The sequence below is a fragment of the Protopterus annectens genome, chromosome 4.part0, assembly GCF_019279795.1.
Source record: "Protopterus annectens isolate FY-2018-M chromosome 4.part0, PAN1.0, whole genome shotgun sequence".
Lineage (NCBI taxonomy): Eukaryota > Metazoa > Chordata > Ceratodontiformes > Protopteridae > Protopterus > Protopterus annectens.
Window position 1 is genome coordinate 608733238 of NC_056733.1, and position 17302 is coordinate 608750539.

At 36.3% G+C, this 17302-nt stretch overlaps 1 protein-coding gene across 1 annotated transcript in view; it reads right to left on the reverse strand.

The window, feature by feature from the left end:
- The window catches only part of DNAH10 (dynein axonemal heavy chain 10), a 5879077-nt gene that overhangs the window by 5012208 nt on the left and 849567 nt on the right, over positions 1–17302 (reverse strand). The window contains exon 13 of the mRNA XM_044069759.1: positions 3353–3523. Within this exon, the coding sequence (XP_043925694.1) occupies positions 3353–3523 (171 nt within the window). The remainder of the gene's footprint in view (positions 1–3352; positions 3524–17302) is intronic.

The window sequence follows — 17302 nt, forward strand, 5'->3', positions numbered from 1 at the left end:
CTACTGGGGCTTTTCAGTTCTGAGGATGATATATCTGGACATCATCTTTATGCCCTACCCCGTGCACGGGCAGCATACGTGTGACATATAGTGCACTCATTATAGCCTAAAGGGTATGGTATACTGGCTTGGGTGTTGGGCTGCCCTTGGCAGGGAATCCCCATTGTAAAGAATACTGCAACAGTGAAGAGAAGGGCATCTACTGTTATGGTAAGATTTTACACAACTGCACTTTTCCCAGTACAACTCATAAAACACCTAGGAATAGCCCCATAACTGCTTAAAAGCAGTATTAAGCATCAAATCAACACAAAAGTAAGTTAAAATTCCCAGAGGAATTAATAGCAGTAGTAAATAGCAAATGAATTAAAATAAAAAGTTTTACATTATTATTTGTTTTTAAACAAAACAGAAAGAAAAGAAATGTATATAACAATAAAGAGGAAGAGAGTATTGGGTAGCTGTACTCCACCATTGTAGGCTGCTGAGGAGATTCAACTGTGTGAGCCCTTCAGCTGGCATGAAAGACTGAATAAGTGATGTTCTGTGACAGAGTTTAGTCTTCCTCTGATGGGAAGGGTTTAACCAATCATTTATCAAAGAAAGTCAGAGTAGTTGGTTTCTGAGTAATAGAAAGCTGCCAGTGTAGGTGTTTGTGCAGGCACAGAACCCATATGCCACTGAGGCAGTATGAATAGTAAACATCCATGGTCACTATTGCAGAAATGTGGGCTGAAGGAGGAGTGACAAATGTCAGGGCCAAATTGGGAGGACCCACACCCCTCTTGTTTGAGTGAGAGGAAATGATCCTCAAATTCATTTCAGTCTTCAAAAGGTTTAAATAAGCTGATCTAAACTCCTTAAAATTCCTGTATGACCTCACAGACCTCATGGAAGCCAGCTTATGGGGTGAAGGCACAAGTTTCAAAATGTCTTCGGTCTGGAAGGGGAAAGCCTTGTCCCAATGAGGTGATGGCTTTATGGAACACTTTAGATCCGGTATAATGGGAAAAAATGGAGATTGGCACAGACTGGACACAGCAGCCACTGAAAGTCATAGGCTGGGAATATTCCATAATGGGGAAACAATCGGATCCAAAGCAGGAGCTGTAATGGGAGGAGTGGGATATTGACTCTGGAGGAAAAGAGCCAGAGTAGGCGAGGGCCATGGCATTTTTAGATCTGGCAAACCTTCCAAGGGAGAGCCCATAGAATATTTGTAGACCTCCTTTTCTTTTTGTCTTGCTCTCTCTTTCTCTTTAATTCATTGATCCTATCTTTCTTTCTTCCTATCTCTCCTGTCATTGAGTCCCTATCCTTTGTCTCCTTCTACCTTTCCAATGACTTCTTAGAAGACGACACAGTAGACCTGGTAGAGGCCATAGAAGCAGGTAATATCCCCCTTTAACACAAGTTTGACTTTCCAGTTAGCTAAAGCCCTGGTGCCAAAGGCTGCACAGACCTGAACAAAGGTATCAAGATGGGCTACTCCAAGTTAATCCAGACAATGTTTGTGGGAGTCTTCGGGAGCAATTAGTGTACAAAACCCAGACATTTCTGAACCCTAATGTCTTGCCCATTACTAGAGTAGTAACAGGAAACTACAACTGCAGTCACACAAATACAGGTTAAGAAAAATATTAAAACCTATGAGCTCCGAGTACTATTAACACCAACAAGCTATAAACATCATTAACAGTCCACTGTTTACTTTAAAAAAGCCAAAGAACTGAGGAGAGGCTCACAAACAGAAATGGGCAATAGCAAGGAAACAGACAGAGAAACACACACACACACACACAGTCACACAACTCAAAATTAAGTTGAAAACTCACTTTTAATTAGCTGGAAGACAATCTCCTAAGCTTGTAAAGATTAATAACTAACACTAGCACTAGCAGGAGAGGAGGAAGTTGGAGAAATATTGAAGAGAAAAATAACTTAGGTGTGGAGGTTCATACAATGTATCTGGCATTGAAATGAGAACTGAGGAGAATCAGGTATGCAGGACTTTTTGGGAGAGGAGTTGGAGTATCAGAAACGAAGATTCTGAAGACCATCGATGGATCTCATTTAGATTGGATAATACCCACAGCTTCAGGAGGACAGAAAAGACAACACCAGATCCTTTGCTTATGTAATGCAGGTCTACAAAAGTCACTTCATCAGACCAAATCTCTCGTTTCACTATAAAAAAACAGGAAATGTATCTATTGGTTGCTTCCCACTTAATAAAAACGTTAATATATAGGTAAGTGATTTTGTTGCAGGTCTTCATTTATCTCAGTGAGTATACTTCTACAACCCTAAGATACATCACAAAACTTCATCACTGCTAGTTTTCACCTAACACCACACACCATTCTAAAATTCTCGACTCCCAAATTTATATCAGGTGGAAAACCTACTGTCATTAGCATTACTTTTCCTTGCTGATCCAAACAGATTTCAGACTTGCAGAGGTATGTATTTGTTATTCTGCAAAACCACACCCATATTTATACTCTCACAAGCAAGGCCTGATAGGTTTCAGCTCATGTTATGGACTACAAGATTACACAATGAGGCAGTATAAGACTATTTAATTCCAATCTGCTGCCATTACCTGATGCTGTACCCTGACTGCAGCTACAGATTGTAAGCTCTTATGTGTCACTCTAGTGGCAACTTGAGCAGTTGCATATGTTTAAATGCTCAACTCCTCAGAGGTTCCAGGTTGTCACCTTGAAAACTCATCTCCTACTAGTAGGGTCAGTACAATCAAACCTAGAGTAATACTTACTGAGCAGCGTAACGCAAAAACTAATACAGGATATTGAAGATGGGGAGAGACAAACTGAAAATGTAATTTATTAACCTCGTAAATTAGAACCCCGCTATGTAAAACAGATTTGTATTTAAATACAAATATAATGTTTCAAATGATAATCAATAATGTACACATGCTTGATCTAGAGGCACTGGACTCTGACATATTACTGACACATGGCTTTAGCTTATCAGGACTATAATTTCATTTGTCTATACTTTAAAAGGTGTCACACCTCTTCTGTATCACTGTATCCTGAAATGCTGCCTTTAAAACTGCTGCGAATTTCACCCTAAGGCACATTTTGTACTTCTATATATTTTAAAGATCTACTCTGATGTCCTGTAATGTGTATTTTATTGTAGCCGTTTGACACACTCAAGTTTTGTACTTTTGACATGACTGTTACATAGCTTGGGTAGTAGCTGAAAATGATCTTGTACCGGACCAACCATCCAGTTATCAAAACAAACAAACAAACAAACAAACAAACAAACAAACAAACAAACAAACAAACAAACAGATTAAGATTAGTCTGCCTACCTCCTTACAATACTGCGCCAGAATGTCGTTAAATTTTTTCATCATTTGTCGATTGATAGCCTCTCTAGAACGGATATGTTTGAATTTAAGGAGCATGTCAAAAGCAGCCTCTGCAGATCGGAGTGTTTTAAATGACTCATCTATAAAATTTTTAGCTTCACCTTCAATTGCCTAAACATCAAACAGGAGAAAAAAGTTCAAACAACTGGAAAAGGTATATACTGTACAGCATTTATTAAGTTTTTTTTTTAGCACAGGATATAAAATGTCACTCAAACTGTTTGCATTTAAATAACATGGCAATCTATAACAAAACTGCAGTGGCCATCAAAGTATAATTAAAGAAGCAGGAAAATATGCAAATACATTTACATGATAAAGTATTGAATATTGTGGTGGCATAATAAATCAGTATGCTATCTGGTTTGCTGAATATGCATCCTGAAAGATTCCATGAAGATATAAATTTATCTGGATATACATTATCAACAGAGTTGTACATTCATTGCAGAGTCAGTTTCATCACTGTATTCCACTTTGCTAAAAGTCTTGCAAAAGATCATGTTAAAAAGAAAATGTAACCAAATGTTTTCACAAATTTAAATACAGTCCTTCACTTTTGGTTACAATGAATTAGCAGGCACTTCTCTGCTTTCTACATATAGGTAAGCAAGTTGCAACATATGCTAAGCACTACTCCTTAATGAATTTAGACGCTTCTAATAGTTAAAATATGTACTTTGCAATATTGAACAAGTTTCAGGAAGCAATTTTGTGGAATGAATATAAAATCCCTTTTCTAGCTGCCAAATTACATTTTTTTCTGATATGTGTCACATTGGAGAGTTGCATGAAGAAAACTACGATACTGCAAGATTGAAAAGAAAATACTGGAAAGTACCTGATTTCTAATGAAAAGTACAGTTGTATAAGTGAAACTTACCATAACAGTGGATGTTCTAACTGATCATGGTTGCTGTAGCTTAAGCTATCCGAGTTATATTTTGTCAAGGATATGACCAACCAGCCAGCATTTCAAAGCTTAAGAACACCTTCCACATGTTTTAACTGCCAAGAAAGTTCATAACAGTTTATTTTTATTTATTTGTCTTCTTTGACTAGGAAAGTGTAATTGGGCAAAGCCCTATTTTCAGTAGAGGCCCAGGGAAAGAAGCTTCAACACAATTACATAGTTCAGTCACATTTCAAATACTGTTTCCTTCAGAAGTACTACTACATTTTGTATTTTGGAACAAAATAGTACAATTCTATAAGTTGCCAGAGAAACAGGAAAATTTGGACTGACATCATTCGTACATAAAGTTAAAATTGTATCATTATCAAATGGAAGGAATACATTTTGTGTTGTGCCCATACAAAATGAAGTCTAATAACACTATCAATGCAATTAGAATGCAGACTGAAGTTTGAATACTATGTTGTATGAATTCAGAATGATGTTGAAAGAAGTATTAGTGTTTATAGGAAGATGCATTATTAGTATTATTATATAGAAAGGCTTGTAACACAGAAAAAGACTCAAGATAATTATAAGCTGTTACTTAGTAGAATGGCAGGATATTAAAGTAGAGGGAGTATCGGTGAGATGGATAGGAAGTGAAGGAGGTCCTGAAGGAGTATATTTGGAGAACTCTGTAACCTGGTGAAGAACATGAGCATAACCAGGACTGGATGAGATACTGTTAGAGCATTTGGTACTTTTCTGTTATCAGGGCAACACTTTAAATGCGGTTGCTGAGCACCGAATTTAGTGTAAATCTATACATGTGTGTGTAAAATATAGAAGTTACATCTCCTTTTTTTAAATATTATCCATGTAACTATGTTACACACATTTACACTGACACCTAAAAGTCATGAAAATACACTACATGCAGAGCTCAACAACGTTTATAGTGTTGCCCCAAGAACAGAAAAGTGAGAAGAAATGTATTTCTTCATAATGTGAAGAGTATGCAGCCTTTTACTTGCTCCAAAAACAGAAATTATTTAATTACACTTATTTGGCATATTTTAGCTGTGAAGATGCCATTGGAATCATAGAAACAGCTGTTTTGTACTAAGCGTTTTTTTTTTTTAAGCAGCAGCTGCTGCTTTCGAAGTGTTTCCCCTGACAACGGAATTAAGCGTTGTTAGGAAGTTCCATTCTATCAATGTGTGAATGGCTCAAGTTTACACTACTATTTTTTTTAAATGTCCCTTATTTTCCTTCATTATTTCTGGATCTTACTGTAAAAAAAAGAAAAAGCCAGCGAGATAAATGGGGAGGGGAGTGACAGAGGTGTTGCCTGTGATAGCCAATCAGTTCATGAGCTGCGGACACATTAGAGCTGCATGCAGGAGATTTACATTAAAACACTTTAAAGGGAGAGAGTTAATTGCAATTTCTTGTAGGGCAAATATAAGCATATCATTACAATTTTAATAAAAAAGAAAACCCTACGTTTTCCGGATTTTCTTCATTTCTTATTTTTCATTTTTCTGTTTGGTACATAGGATCGTTCAGCTCAAATCCAGTGCCTTAACATGTCTTTTAATCAGGTATGTGCAACATTTAAAAATAACTTCTTTTTTTTAAATATTAAGCAAAATAATTTTTACACACATCTGGTTATATTAACACCAAAAAGACATGACAAGTAACTGAATTCCGAGCTCAGCAACTGCGTTTAAGTGTTGCCCCGGTAACGGAAAAGTACCAGGCATTTTTAAGTCTGGGAGTTTATCTGCTAGTTTCACTTGGGTAGGGATGGAGTTTCAGAGTTTAGAAACATGGTATGAATACAAGGAATTCCTTGCAGAATTATGTGCTCTGTTTATATATAGTAAGAATTGCTCACTAGAGTGGAGATCTTTGCTTGAGGAGTAGGGGTGGAGGGTACGCAGCACAGATGGGCATTCTTCTGGGTGATGGTTAAGTTTAAATGCTGTGATTAGCTGTGTGTAGGTTATGTAGTTTGAAAGTTCTAGCCAGTTGAGTTGTTTTAAAGCCTATCAATGGTGTGCTCTATATGAAAGATTGGTAGTAAACTTTGCTACATTATTGTAACACAATGCTATTTTTTTGTGTGTGTTATTTGGGTTATTGAACATGGGGGAAGCATAAGGTAGGGATGGAAGTAGGTAAGTTGAGGCTAGTGTCACTCTTGCTTTGCCCATAAGGTATACATTTAGCCCTATAGAGGGGGCCTAATTTCTGACGTGTTTTTTTAATAGATTGAAGGATAACCTGGTTATTCCTGAGTTTGTCATCTATTATTACACCTAAAAGCCTGGTTTGGGTTACTATTTCGACCTTGGTGTTGCTTGTAGAGGTAATGTTGAGGGATTGTTTATGACTGAGGTGGAGTTTTGAAGTGAAAAGCATTAATGCTGCTTAAGTAGTAGATTGCGATTTTTAGCCAGGCTACAACTGCTGACAAAGAGGTTTGAGTATTTTCTTCAAGTATGGGAAAAGATGGGGCTGCACATATCAAAGCTGAGTTGTCAGTGTACTGTACTATGTAGGATGGGTGAGTGATAGTATGAAGCTTATTAATGAAGATGTTGAAGAGAAGGGATCCAATACAAGCCTCTTAGAGTAAAAAATCTGAACAAAGCCTAAAATGATGGGGGGACAAATAGGACAGATTTTAAATATTGCTCTTACAAACTTAGAAAGTTGATAGAATAATATATTTTGCATTAGCCTGAATTTTCTGAAGGATGTGGTGTCTTAAACTCAAATGTTTGCCATTATTTAATGTCTTCAATCCTCAGCTATTTGACAGAAAAGTGCAGATTTTAGGAGGAACACTGAAAATATGAGGCAAAAAATGTGGACATTCTGTGAAAATCTGTACAGCTGAGAGGTATGGACTGGGACTCCAATGGTTACTGGTAGAAAGGATGAAAAGGTTTGCTGCCATATGATGGCTTGTTCTTTTTAAGAAAGGTAGCTACTTAGCCATGAGAGGATGGGAAGTGAGAGGTCAACAGATGCGAGTTCCATAAGAAGGTTGCGGTGTGACATGGCATCACATGCCTCAGACAGGTCTAAGAACTGATTAGAAACTAGTTTGCCATAACAGGTGTAACACTGCCAAACGATCCAAATTCAAAATACACCTCACAGCCAAGGTCCTCCAACACGAAACACAGTTTATTCACAGAAAAAAATGGTTAAGCGCTTTCATCAATAGACTTCATCAGAACCATCATCTGGCTGTGAGGTGTATTTTGTATTTGGAAACTAGTTTGCCATCATTTCTATATTGATTTACAGTACTGACAAAATTTAGGAGTACAGTTGTTGTGCTGTGGTCAGGTCTGAAATCATGCTGGGTATTAGAGAGTAATTTATTAGAAATAAAGTGGTGCATCAGTTAGGAATGGATGCATTTCTCTAGAATTTCTGACAAAGGTGATAGGCCTACAATTGCTAGAATTCATCAACTGGCCACCTTTGTGTAATGATATAATGTATAATTGTTTCTAGATAACTGAAATATACTTTTCTGACATGGACCTATTTATTAGGATAGATACTGGATGTGCTATAACATTAGCAGCCAAATGTAGGCAGTCAGCTGAAAGTTAGGCAGGGGCTAGAGAGGTGGGCTTTAGTTTAAGTAGAAGCTTTTTATATGCTGGAAATGGGTACAGGGCTGAAGTTTAATAGTTGTGCGTGGTTACAAGAGGTGCAGGGTTGTTTGAGGGCAGGACTTTGTGTTATTATTGGTTAAGGACTGTAATGTTTGAATGAAGCAGGAGTTGAATTGTGAGGGGATGGGATCTACAGTATTGCTAGTTGATGGGGAGGATGTGGTGGTTTGTTCTGGGTGTAAAAGTTTATTTAATGTTGACCAAAATCGTTTTGGATTGTTTTGATGTTTGAGTTGAAGGTTGGTATGAAAGTTTTGTCTAGTTTAATGAGATTTCTAAGGTATGTCTGAAATGATGACAGAGTTCTATTTTTTACCACTCTTTCCATGCTTTGTCTCTCTGGAGCATACATTTTTTGTTTCACTAGTTAGCCATGGTGCTGGGTTGGATTCAACTCTTTTGTTGTGTATTGAAGCTAGATTGTTAAAGGTTTTTAGGAAAAATTTGTTAAAGTGCAAAACTGCATTATCTAGTGGCATGGATTATAAAGTATCCCAGTTGCATTGTGGTAGTGAGTTGATAAATGTTTCTTTATTGAATTTTGTGGTTTTATGTATTTGGCTGTACACAATTTGTTTATCTTGGTTGTGGTAACCTTTGGCTTCATAAGTTGGAAGGTCATCACTTCAAATATCATGCAAACATCATGTATTATTTAAGTTAATGAGTTTGTTAGAAAGAATCCAGTCTAGGGTTGAGTGCCTGTTAGTGTTTTGGTAACTGGTGGTGAAAGTAATAAATTGGGTAAAGCTGTATAAGTTAACAGTTTTAGTACGGGTGTCATTATTTACGTGTTGTGATATAGGATCGGGGCAAACACTGGTAAATCAAGATGAGATATCCTGGGAAATCCAGAGGCTTTATTGTCCACACTAAGACACAATAAAATAAAAACAAATAACCAAACAACTTTACGTCAAATACTGAGCACTTTCACCCGCTACAGATATGCGGGTTTCTTCAGAGTACAAACAGAATGTATTGACACCAACCTTTTGTAGTAATGCAATTAAATACGTAAATTGAATAATCATATAATTGCTTAGCAACGCCTAATGTTGTTGGATAATTGAGCCTTATCTTCAAAGGTTTGATGTTAAAAGAGAATGTACGATGTATATAAAGTGTGTGTAGAATATGTAGTAATACAATAACAATACAAGAGGGCATAACACTAAATGTTAAATATGTATGTGTACCTACTTAAACAGGATATAAAGTAGGTGAATTCGAATTTAATTGCTATCATACATATGTAAAATGCTTAAAAATTAAATGAGTAAAAAATATATATATAAATATATGTACTTTAATAAAAATGTATATACTCAAATAAAGAGTGTGTGTATATATATATATATATATATATATATATATATATATATATATAAATACGAAAAACTATTAATAATAACAAAGTTCACTAAACATATAACTGTGTTGTAGATGCAATAGTGTAATATAATAAACAATTAATAAGATAATAAATAATTAATTGCATATATATAAATAATAAAAAAATATATATATATATATATATATATATATATATATATATATAAATATTTATTATAAATAAATAAATATAAATAAATAAATAAATATTTAAATATTTAAATGTATATGCAAGAGAATAGATACTTATAATTGTATAAATTTCATAGATGTAGTAATAATAATAATTGTACTAATAATATTCTATGTAACTATAAATGTATGTATAAGTACTATATGTAGTACAGTATATTATATTACTAACATAAATGTATAATGGTTTAAAATAAATATTTTGAAAAACCAAGAAAACATTTCATAATTATTCATAAAAAACACAATTGTTCATAAAAACAAAATCATATACACATTGATTTGTACTTCAAAATACTAGCAATGCTGATGTGCCCATTCAGTCCTGGTATATCACTAGCATTTAGTCTAAGTTGCCACAGGCACTCCTTTGTTAATAATAAATTGTTTAGGTCACCTTCCTTTTCCCAGGGGTTATGTATTCTATCTATAATGAAGAAAATAAATCTTTTAAAATTGCAACATGTAGTACTGTGAACATAGAGAGCATTGGTGTCCTTTTCCCAGGATATCTCATCTTGATTTACCATTATTTACGTGTTGCTGGTCTATGCTAAGGTCATCTAGTATTACAGTTTCGCAGTGGATATTGTGGGATAACAAGCAAAAGATATTTTCTGCTTTGGTGATGTTTGAGCCAAGTGGAATATAGATGGCAGTAATGCAAACTGATTGTATGGAACTTATTCTGAGGTGTACTGTTAGAGGTTTGGCATTACCAAACATGGGTACCTCTTGGGGGAAATGTGTGATATCGATGGAGTTTTTGTATAAGATGGCAACATCTGCTCTTTTATTTTGTCTACAATGCCTGATTATGTTATAACTGGGAGGATCACATCTCTTTTTTAACCAGGTTTCACGAATAATGACTATAGCAGGGAAATAAGTACTTAAGCAAGCATGAATTTCATGGATGTTGTTACACATACTTCTTAGGTTTGTATTTAGGATGAGGTTGGAATTGGAGTTACTTTGTTGAGCATTTGTTGAGAAACCTGGTGGTGAGTAGATTATGGAATTGGTTGTTTGTCATGTGCGGTCAGAGTTTGGCTAGATATTAACACAGATTTTTTTTTTGTATGGAATATATATGAATAAAAGTGTGTATCCACTTATTTCTTCGTTTAGGTTTTTTGGGAGACATTAAAATATGATTTAAGTGACTTGAGATACCTGTATTGAAAGAAGGTTGCTTGATAGAGGTAGGGGTGATACAGTGAATAAGGGGCTAGGCTAATGTTGTTTAGTTGTATGTGTGTCTGCAGGAACAGTATGTATGATCAGGGGATTGATGCGATAACTAGTTAGGTGGGAAAATAGGGTTAATAAGGATACTAACAGTGTGTTGTGTGGTAGCATTTGGAGTGTTCATTGGGAGTGGTTTGCTAGTTAGATAATAAGAGGAGTTTCTAGAGTACAGGTGTAGGGCGCCTCTAGTGGTAGACTTGGGTGAAGTGAGGAGTTGTGTTTTAGAGTACGAAGTGGTTAGTTGAGTTCATGAGCTGTTAACTGAAGATAGGTCAAGTATACAGGGGGAGGAGTCAGATGTGTATAATGCAGAGTAGGAGTGCATTGTGGGAATTAGGGGTATGGTAAGGGAGCGGAGTGAGCCGGACTGTGGCTAGAGTGAACAGAGCAGGTTGAAGGCAGTTGGAGTGTCAAAAAGTTTCAGAACTTATTCGTCCCAAAAAAGGGTGGCTAGAGCCCTGAAATGCAAATACTAAGAAAAGATAGTAAAACAAATAAACATATGTAGAATATATACAAGGAGTATATATTTACACACCCTGGTAAAAACAGATAAAGCACTAGAAAGGGGATGGTGAGAGTGGATGGCTACTGTAACAGTGATCAATTAGAATTTCTACTGTTATGGTAAGCTCCACTTACACAACTGTACTGTGTTCATTACTGGATCATTGAAGCAGTAGCCTAAGCTATTTGGGGAGACCACCACAGCTTAGAAAAATTGGGAGAAGGAAATATTTATGAATCCAGGAGCCCCTGAAAATCAGCCTGTAAATGCTAGCTCTGAACATAGAAAAACAAATCCAGTCTATAGTGCAAAAGTATGAACAGAGGACCTTGTTGCTACCTCTAGAAAATGTTGAGTTTACCCTTCAAAAAAAAAAAAAAAAACAGTGGAGAAAGCAAAGCCCTTGTTATGGTAAGAATAGCAGAAGAAATAGTATGGGACAATTGTTAAGAATTATCAGCTTTGACACTGGTGGTCCAATATCTGAAGGGTTTTATGATCCCTAGTAGTATTTGAGCTACCTGTGTGCATCCAGAGTAACTAGAATTCCTTCTCTTTTTTGTTAGGTTCTGGAAAGAATATCGGAAAATAACAGACTGGATGAATGTAAATTCTGAAATCACTGAGACATAGATTGGATGAATGCAAACTCTAAAATCACTGAGGAATAAATGAAGGGCTTACTCTCAAGAAACCCTATGCCTGTGGAAAAAAAATGAGGCAGGATTGACTTTACTCAGATACTCTTCTTGTGGAAATCAGTGTAAAGAGAAACAATTTTCCAAGTAAGAATCTCAAATAGCCTAATGAGCTGGTTCGAAAGAACCAAGTGTCTGCTAAAAGTTTTCCAATTAAGAACCTCAAAATACCCCGATAAGATGGTTCAAAAGGAATGAATAAGATTATTTTTTAGGTATAAATTTAATATCCCAAGGAGGAGCCACCTGTTTTCTTGGTAGACAGAAAAGTAAAACCCCTTTCAAAAACTGCTTATGTTGAGAACAGGTAGAAGGGGGAAAGGGGATCTGAGGGCAAACAACCAGAAATGGCTGAAAGATGAAACTTGATAGAAGAATAAGGCTAGACAGAGAAAAGTATTAATATATGCTTATAATACAAAAGCTGGAAGTACACATTCAAAAAAACTGTTACAACAGCTTTTTATCATGATGGCTATGATGTCCATATTATCCTGGAACATGAATGACCTTACAGGTAAAAATAAAAAGGAAAGAGCATTGCATTATATTAAGAAATACGAAGTGCAAATAGCAATGCTGCAGGATACACATTTGTAAAGAAATGAGCATGTGAATATAACAAATGGAGGATTTCAGAAAGGAAATTCAGCAGAATACAAGGAATAGAGAAAAAGGGGAGTAATTATACTGATTGCTAGAGGGGCTCCAATAGTAATAAATGAGAAAAAAAGACAAAAACTGTAGATTTCTTGCAGTAAGGGGCTATTGGCAAGGCAGGGGTATTGCAACTGAATGTATTTATATTTGACCGAAAATTGCTATTATTGAGGTTATGAAAATTTGGGGAGAAATAATCAGCTTTCATCAGGGAATATTATTTATAGCTGGGCACTGGAATTTGATTTGCAATAGTGTGGATGTATCAAGGGGACCTAGAGGGGACAATATAACAAAAGAGGGTAGATTTCTGAAGAAATTTATTAAAATATTTGGTACAGAAGCTGTGAATTCAGTAGTAGGAACACAGACAAAATTTACACATTATTCCCCAAGGTACAATAACTGGACTAAGACTATATAGAAATTATAGTTCACAGGAACACATGCATTTAATTGAAACCTTCAGCACACATCCAATAACTATGTCTAATCATGCACCAATAAAAATAAAAGTTATGTACTCACCATAACTATGCATCTGTGTTGCCCATGTTCATTCTTCGTCAACGAATAGGTCTTGGATCCAACCCACGGATACAACTTGGCCACTTTTCTCTAGATTCTAGAATTTGACTCTCAAGCTCCTCTCTTTACTCATATTGCCCCTGACCACTCAGATCAAGTTTGCTGCTACAATACCATCTTAGAAATATAAAACATTACCATAGTACTACAGAGAAGGTGAAACAGTAACAGAACAGGGACTCAAACAGGAACTGTGGTTCCTAAGAAAAGACTTAATTGGGTCACTCCCAAAGACATGGATAGGGGGAAGTGGGGGGGGAGTTGATGAAGAATGAAAATGGACAATACCGATGGATAGTTATGGTGAGTACATAACTTTTCTATCTGATGTTGTCATTTTCATGCGTTCAAAGAATGGGACAGAATCCCAAGTTACAGTAACCTTTGGTGGCCCTCATGGAAGGAAGTTCTGGAGAAGCTCAAAATCAAATGCAACCCTGTTTCTGGAGATGATATCCAAGTTGTAATCAGTAATAAAAATATGAGCATCGGACTAAGTGGCAGCTGCACAAATGTCATCAATAGGAGCTCTGGCCCAAAAAGCAGCTGACGTAGCCATTGACCTAGCTGAATGTGCTTTTGGTTGTTTTAACAAGGTGAACCCTCTCAAGGAGTAATCATGACAGATACAATCTGTTACCCATTTGGTTATTGTAGTTTTTGAAACTGTTTTTCCCAATTGTTCTTAGCAAATGAAACAATCAATTGGTACATTTTCCTAATTTATTTAATCCTATGAAGATAGAAACAAAGTTGCCTATGTACATCTAATACGTGAAGCATGTATTCTCCTATATTGTCAAATTTAGGGAAGAAAACTGGCAAGCTGATGATGATGTTAGTTTGAGGCAACCGTGGGTAAAAAGGTAGGATTAGTGTGTAAGGTAACTCTGTCTTTATAGAAAACTAGATAATGTGGTTTTGAAAAGTGCCTGGAGTTCAGAGACTCAACTCGCAGAAGTTATAGCCACAAGAAAGAAATGTGAGATTTGCCTTAGCTGAAGGTTCAAAGGGTGACTGCACTAAACTATGCAATATGAAGGTAAGATTCCAAGGTAGAATAGGATCCTTTATCAGGGGTCTAAGTAAAAATTGTGCCTTTAAGAAATGCCTTACATACTTTGGATGAAGCTAAAGGAAAAGCATTACATCCGATGTGGAAGTTAGAGATGGCTACTAGCTGAACTTTGATGGTGGAGAAACTCAACCCACATTGAAAAATAGAGACAAAAAAATGTAAAACAGCAGGGATTGGAGCGGTAAAAGGATCAAACTCTCTCTGTTGAGGACAAAAGGAAAACCTTTTCCATTTACTTTTATAAATCTTTCTCGCAGAGGGCTTCTGATATGAAATTAAAATTTGGAAAACTGGAGAGGAAAGCCTGGAATGTCTAGCTACCACTGGAATGGGAGAAACAATGCAGTCAACCTAAAGCCTGCAATGTCTGGATGAACCATCTCTGATGTCTGTGAAAGGAGAAGCTGACCTCCTTAGACATTGGACCCCAGTCTAAAGTAGATGTGACCACAGGAAGGGGGAGCAAACCTGCCGAGGCCAAAAGGTGGCAATTAAGATTACCTTACTCTTCAACCAGAGTTTTTTTCAGGGAATTTGGATATTAGATTCAGGGGAGTGTGACAAAGGGGGACACTGCCAGCACAGCTATTAGGAATTTTGTAAATAATTAGACGTCATTTGTGAATATCAATGTGATTTATATAAGATGCTTGTGTTACAACTGTATTAGAACTTTATGTCATGTGTATATCAAACTGCTGCTACAGAAGTATGTGCTGGAAAAGTTTTTGCAAAGTGCTGTTTAAAATGTAACCACAGTGTGCCCTACAGGAAAAGAACAGAAATGTACATGCACTATTGTAACAATTTAAATGTATATATTTTAACAGTAGAAATTGGAATATAGGAGGTTAAATTCAGCCCAGCAAAACTTAATAGCGGAAATTAAATTACTTTATGGGAGCTACAGACACAATTGTCTGTGCTGAGAAGCTTTCTGTATTCTCCATGAATTAAACTAATTACAGTTGTTTTATGACTTCAGCATCTGCCAAAGATCTGAGGTCTATGCACTGAGAGAGAGCCTTACAAGACTCTGCAAATATATAGAGCTGAGTATATTTTTCTGTATTATAGAGCTAAATTGTTGCTTAGATATCTGTTGTTTTACTGTTCTGCAAATATACAGAGATCAGTATATATTTTTCTGGTTTTATAATTTGTACTGTGATTCCTCACATCTCTGTTGAAACTGTCTTCCCCACCCCTCATTTTCTGCCTTGTCTTCAGCTGATATAACCGGTTTTTATAGCTTGTCTGTTTTAACTCCAGGTTCCCTTAATTTGACCTGTTAAAAACAGTCTGCATTTAAATTGGAACCTGTGCACTGAGAGAGAGCCTTACAAGACTCTGCAAATATATAGAGCTGAGTATATTTTTCTGTATTATTCTGTATTATAGAGCTAAATTGTTGCTTAGATATCTGTTGTTTTACTGTTCTGCAAATATACAGAGATCAGTATATATTTTTCTGGTTTTATAATTTGTACTGTGATTCCTCACATCTCTGTTGAAACTGTCTTCCCCACCCCCACCCCTCATTTTCTGCCTTGTCTTCAGCTGATATAACCGTTTTTTATAGCTTGTGTGTTGCTTAACTCCAGGTTCCCTTAATTTGACCTGTTAAAAATAGTCTGCATTTAAATTGGAACCTGTGCACTGAGAGAGAGCCTTACAAGACTCTGCAAATATATAGAGCTGAGTATATTTTTCTGTATTATTCTGTATTATAGAGCTAAATTGTTGCTTCAATATCTGTTGTTTTACTGTTCTGCAAATATACAGAGATCAGTATATATTTTTCTGGTTTTATAATTTGTACTGTGATTCCTCATATCTCTGTTGAAACTGTCTTCCCACCCCCCTCCCTGTTCTTGGTTGTAGTTTAAATTTGGTGGCTTTTGCAGTGCCTGCCCCACTGTAGATTTGATCTGGGACACTCCCCCAGTCCCATCTTTTTACCGCATTCTACCTAATAAACCCTTTCTGCACTTGCTTTTAGTCCTTTTTTAATTTAATTACATTTTTTCAAACTGTGTGTGGACTAATATTGCTACATACTCAAGTGTGCCAGCTTGCACTGAATGTGAATTGTTTTTACTACTGTTTTTGCTACTTTTCTGAAAAAAAAATAATTGTAAGCCTGTTTCCTACCTTTCCTGTAATTAGCCTACTTCCTACCTTTCCTGTAATTAGTGTTCCAGATACAGATTTGCTGTATCCAGTACTGTTTGTAAGCTTCTGAGCCCCCCAAGCTTTTCTGTGTTGGAGGGAAGCCTTCTAGCTTATCAGTGGGAGTGGTAAGCATTAGGTAACCTGTCTACCACATAAGGAGTGGTTCTGGCCCAGAATTTGTAGTTATTGGCTGTTTGGGCGGTCTTCCATCTCTCTCAACTTTCTGATTTGAAGGCCTGCATTTGCACTTGGTTTCTGGCCTGTAACTCATGGGCCCATCTCATTTGTTCACTCAAAAAAAAAATGCTTTTACTGTATTTGTGTTTCTTCCTACTTTATTTTGCTTTTGCGTCATCTTAACAGTACTAAATTGTATTTATTACTGCTTGGTGCAACTCATTCTAAGCCTTTTAGTTTAAGCACTTGGGCTTCAAACCACTTGTTTTACATTAAGAAGGTTTGTGGTATGCAGTGCAGTGGCAGAACAGGTTGCTTACATCCTTCTAAGTTGGGAACTCTTGATTGAGGGCTCAGTGTCTGTTATTCTAAAAGTGTATTAATTCTGGTTTAAGCACTTGGGCTTCAGGCCAGTTATTTTACATTAAGAGGGTTCGTGGTCTGCACTCTTGTGGGAGGAGAGGCTGGACTCTGCCCTTCTGAGCTGGGAATTTCTGGTTAAAGGCTTATAGTGCCTGCATATTTGAACTGCTTCTTACTGAAATTGGTTTCTTAGTCTTACG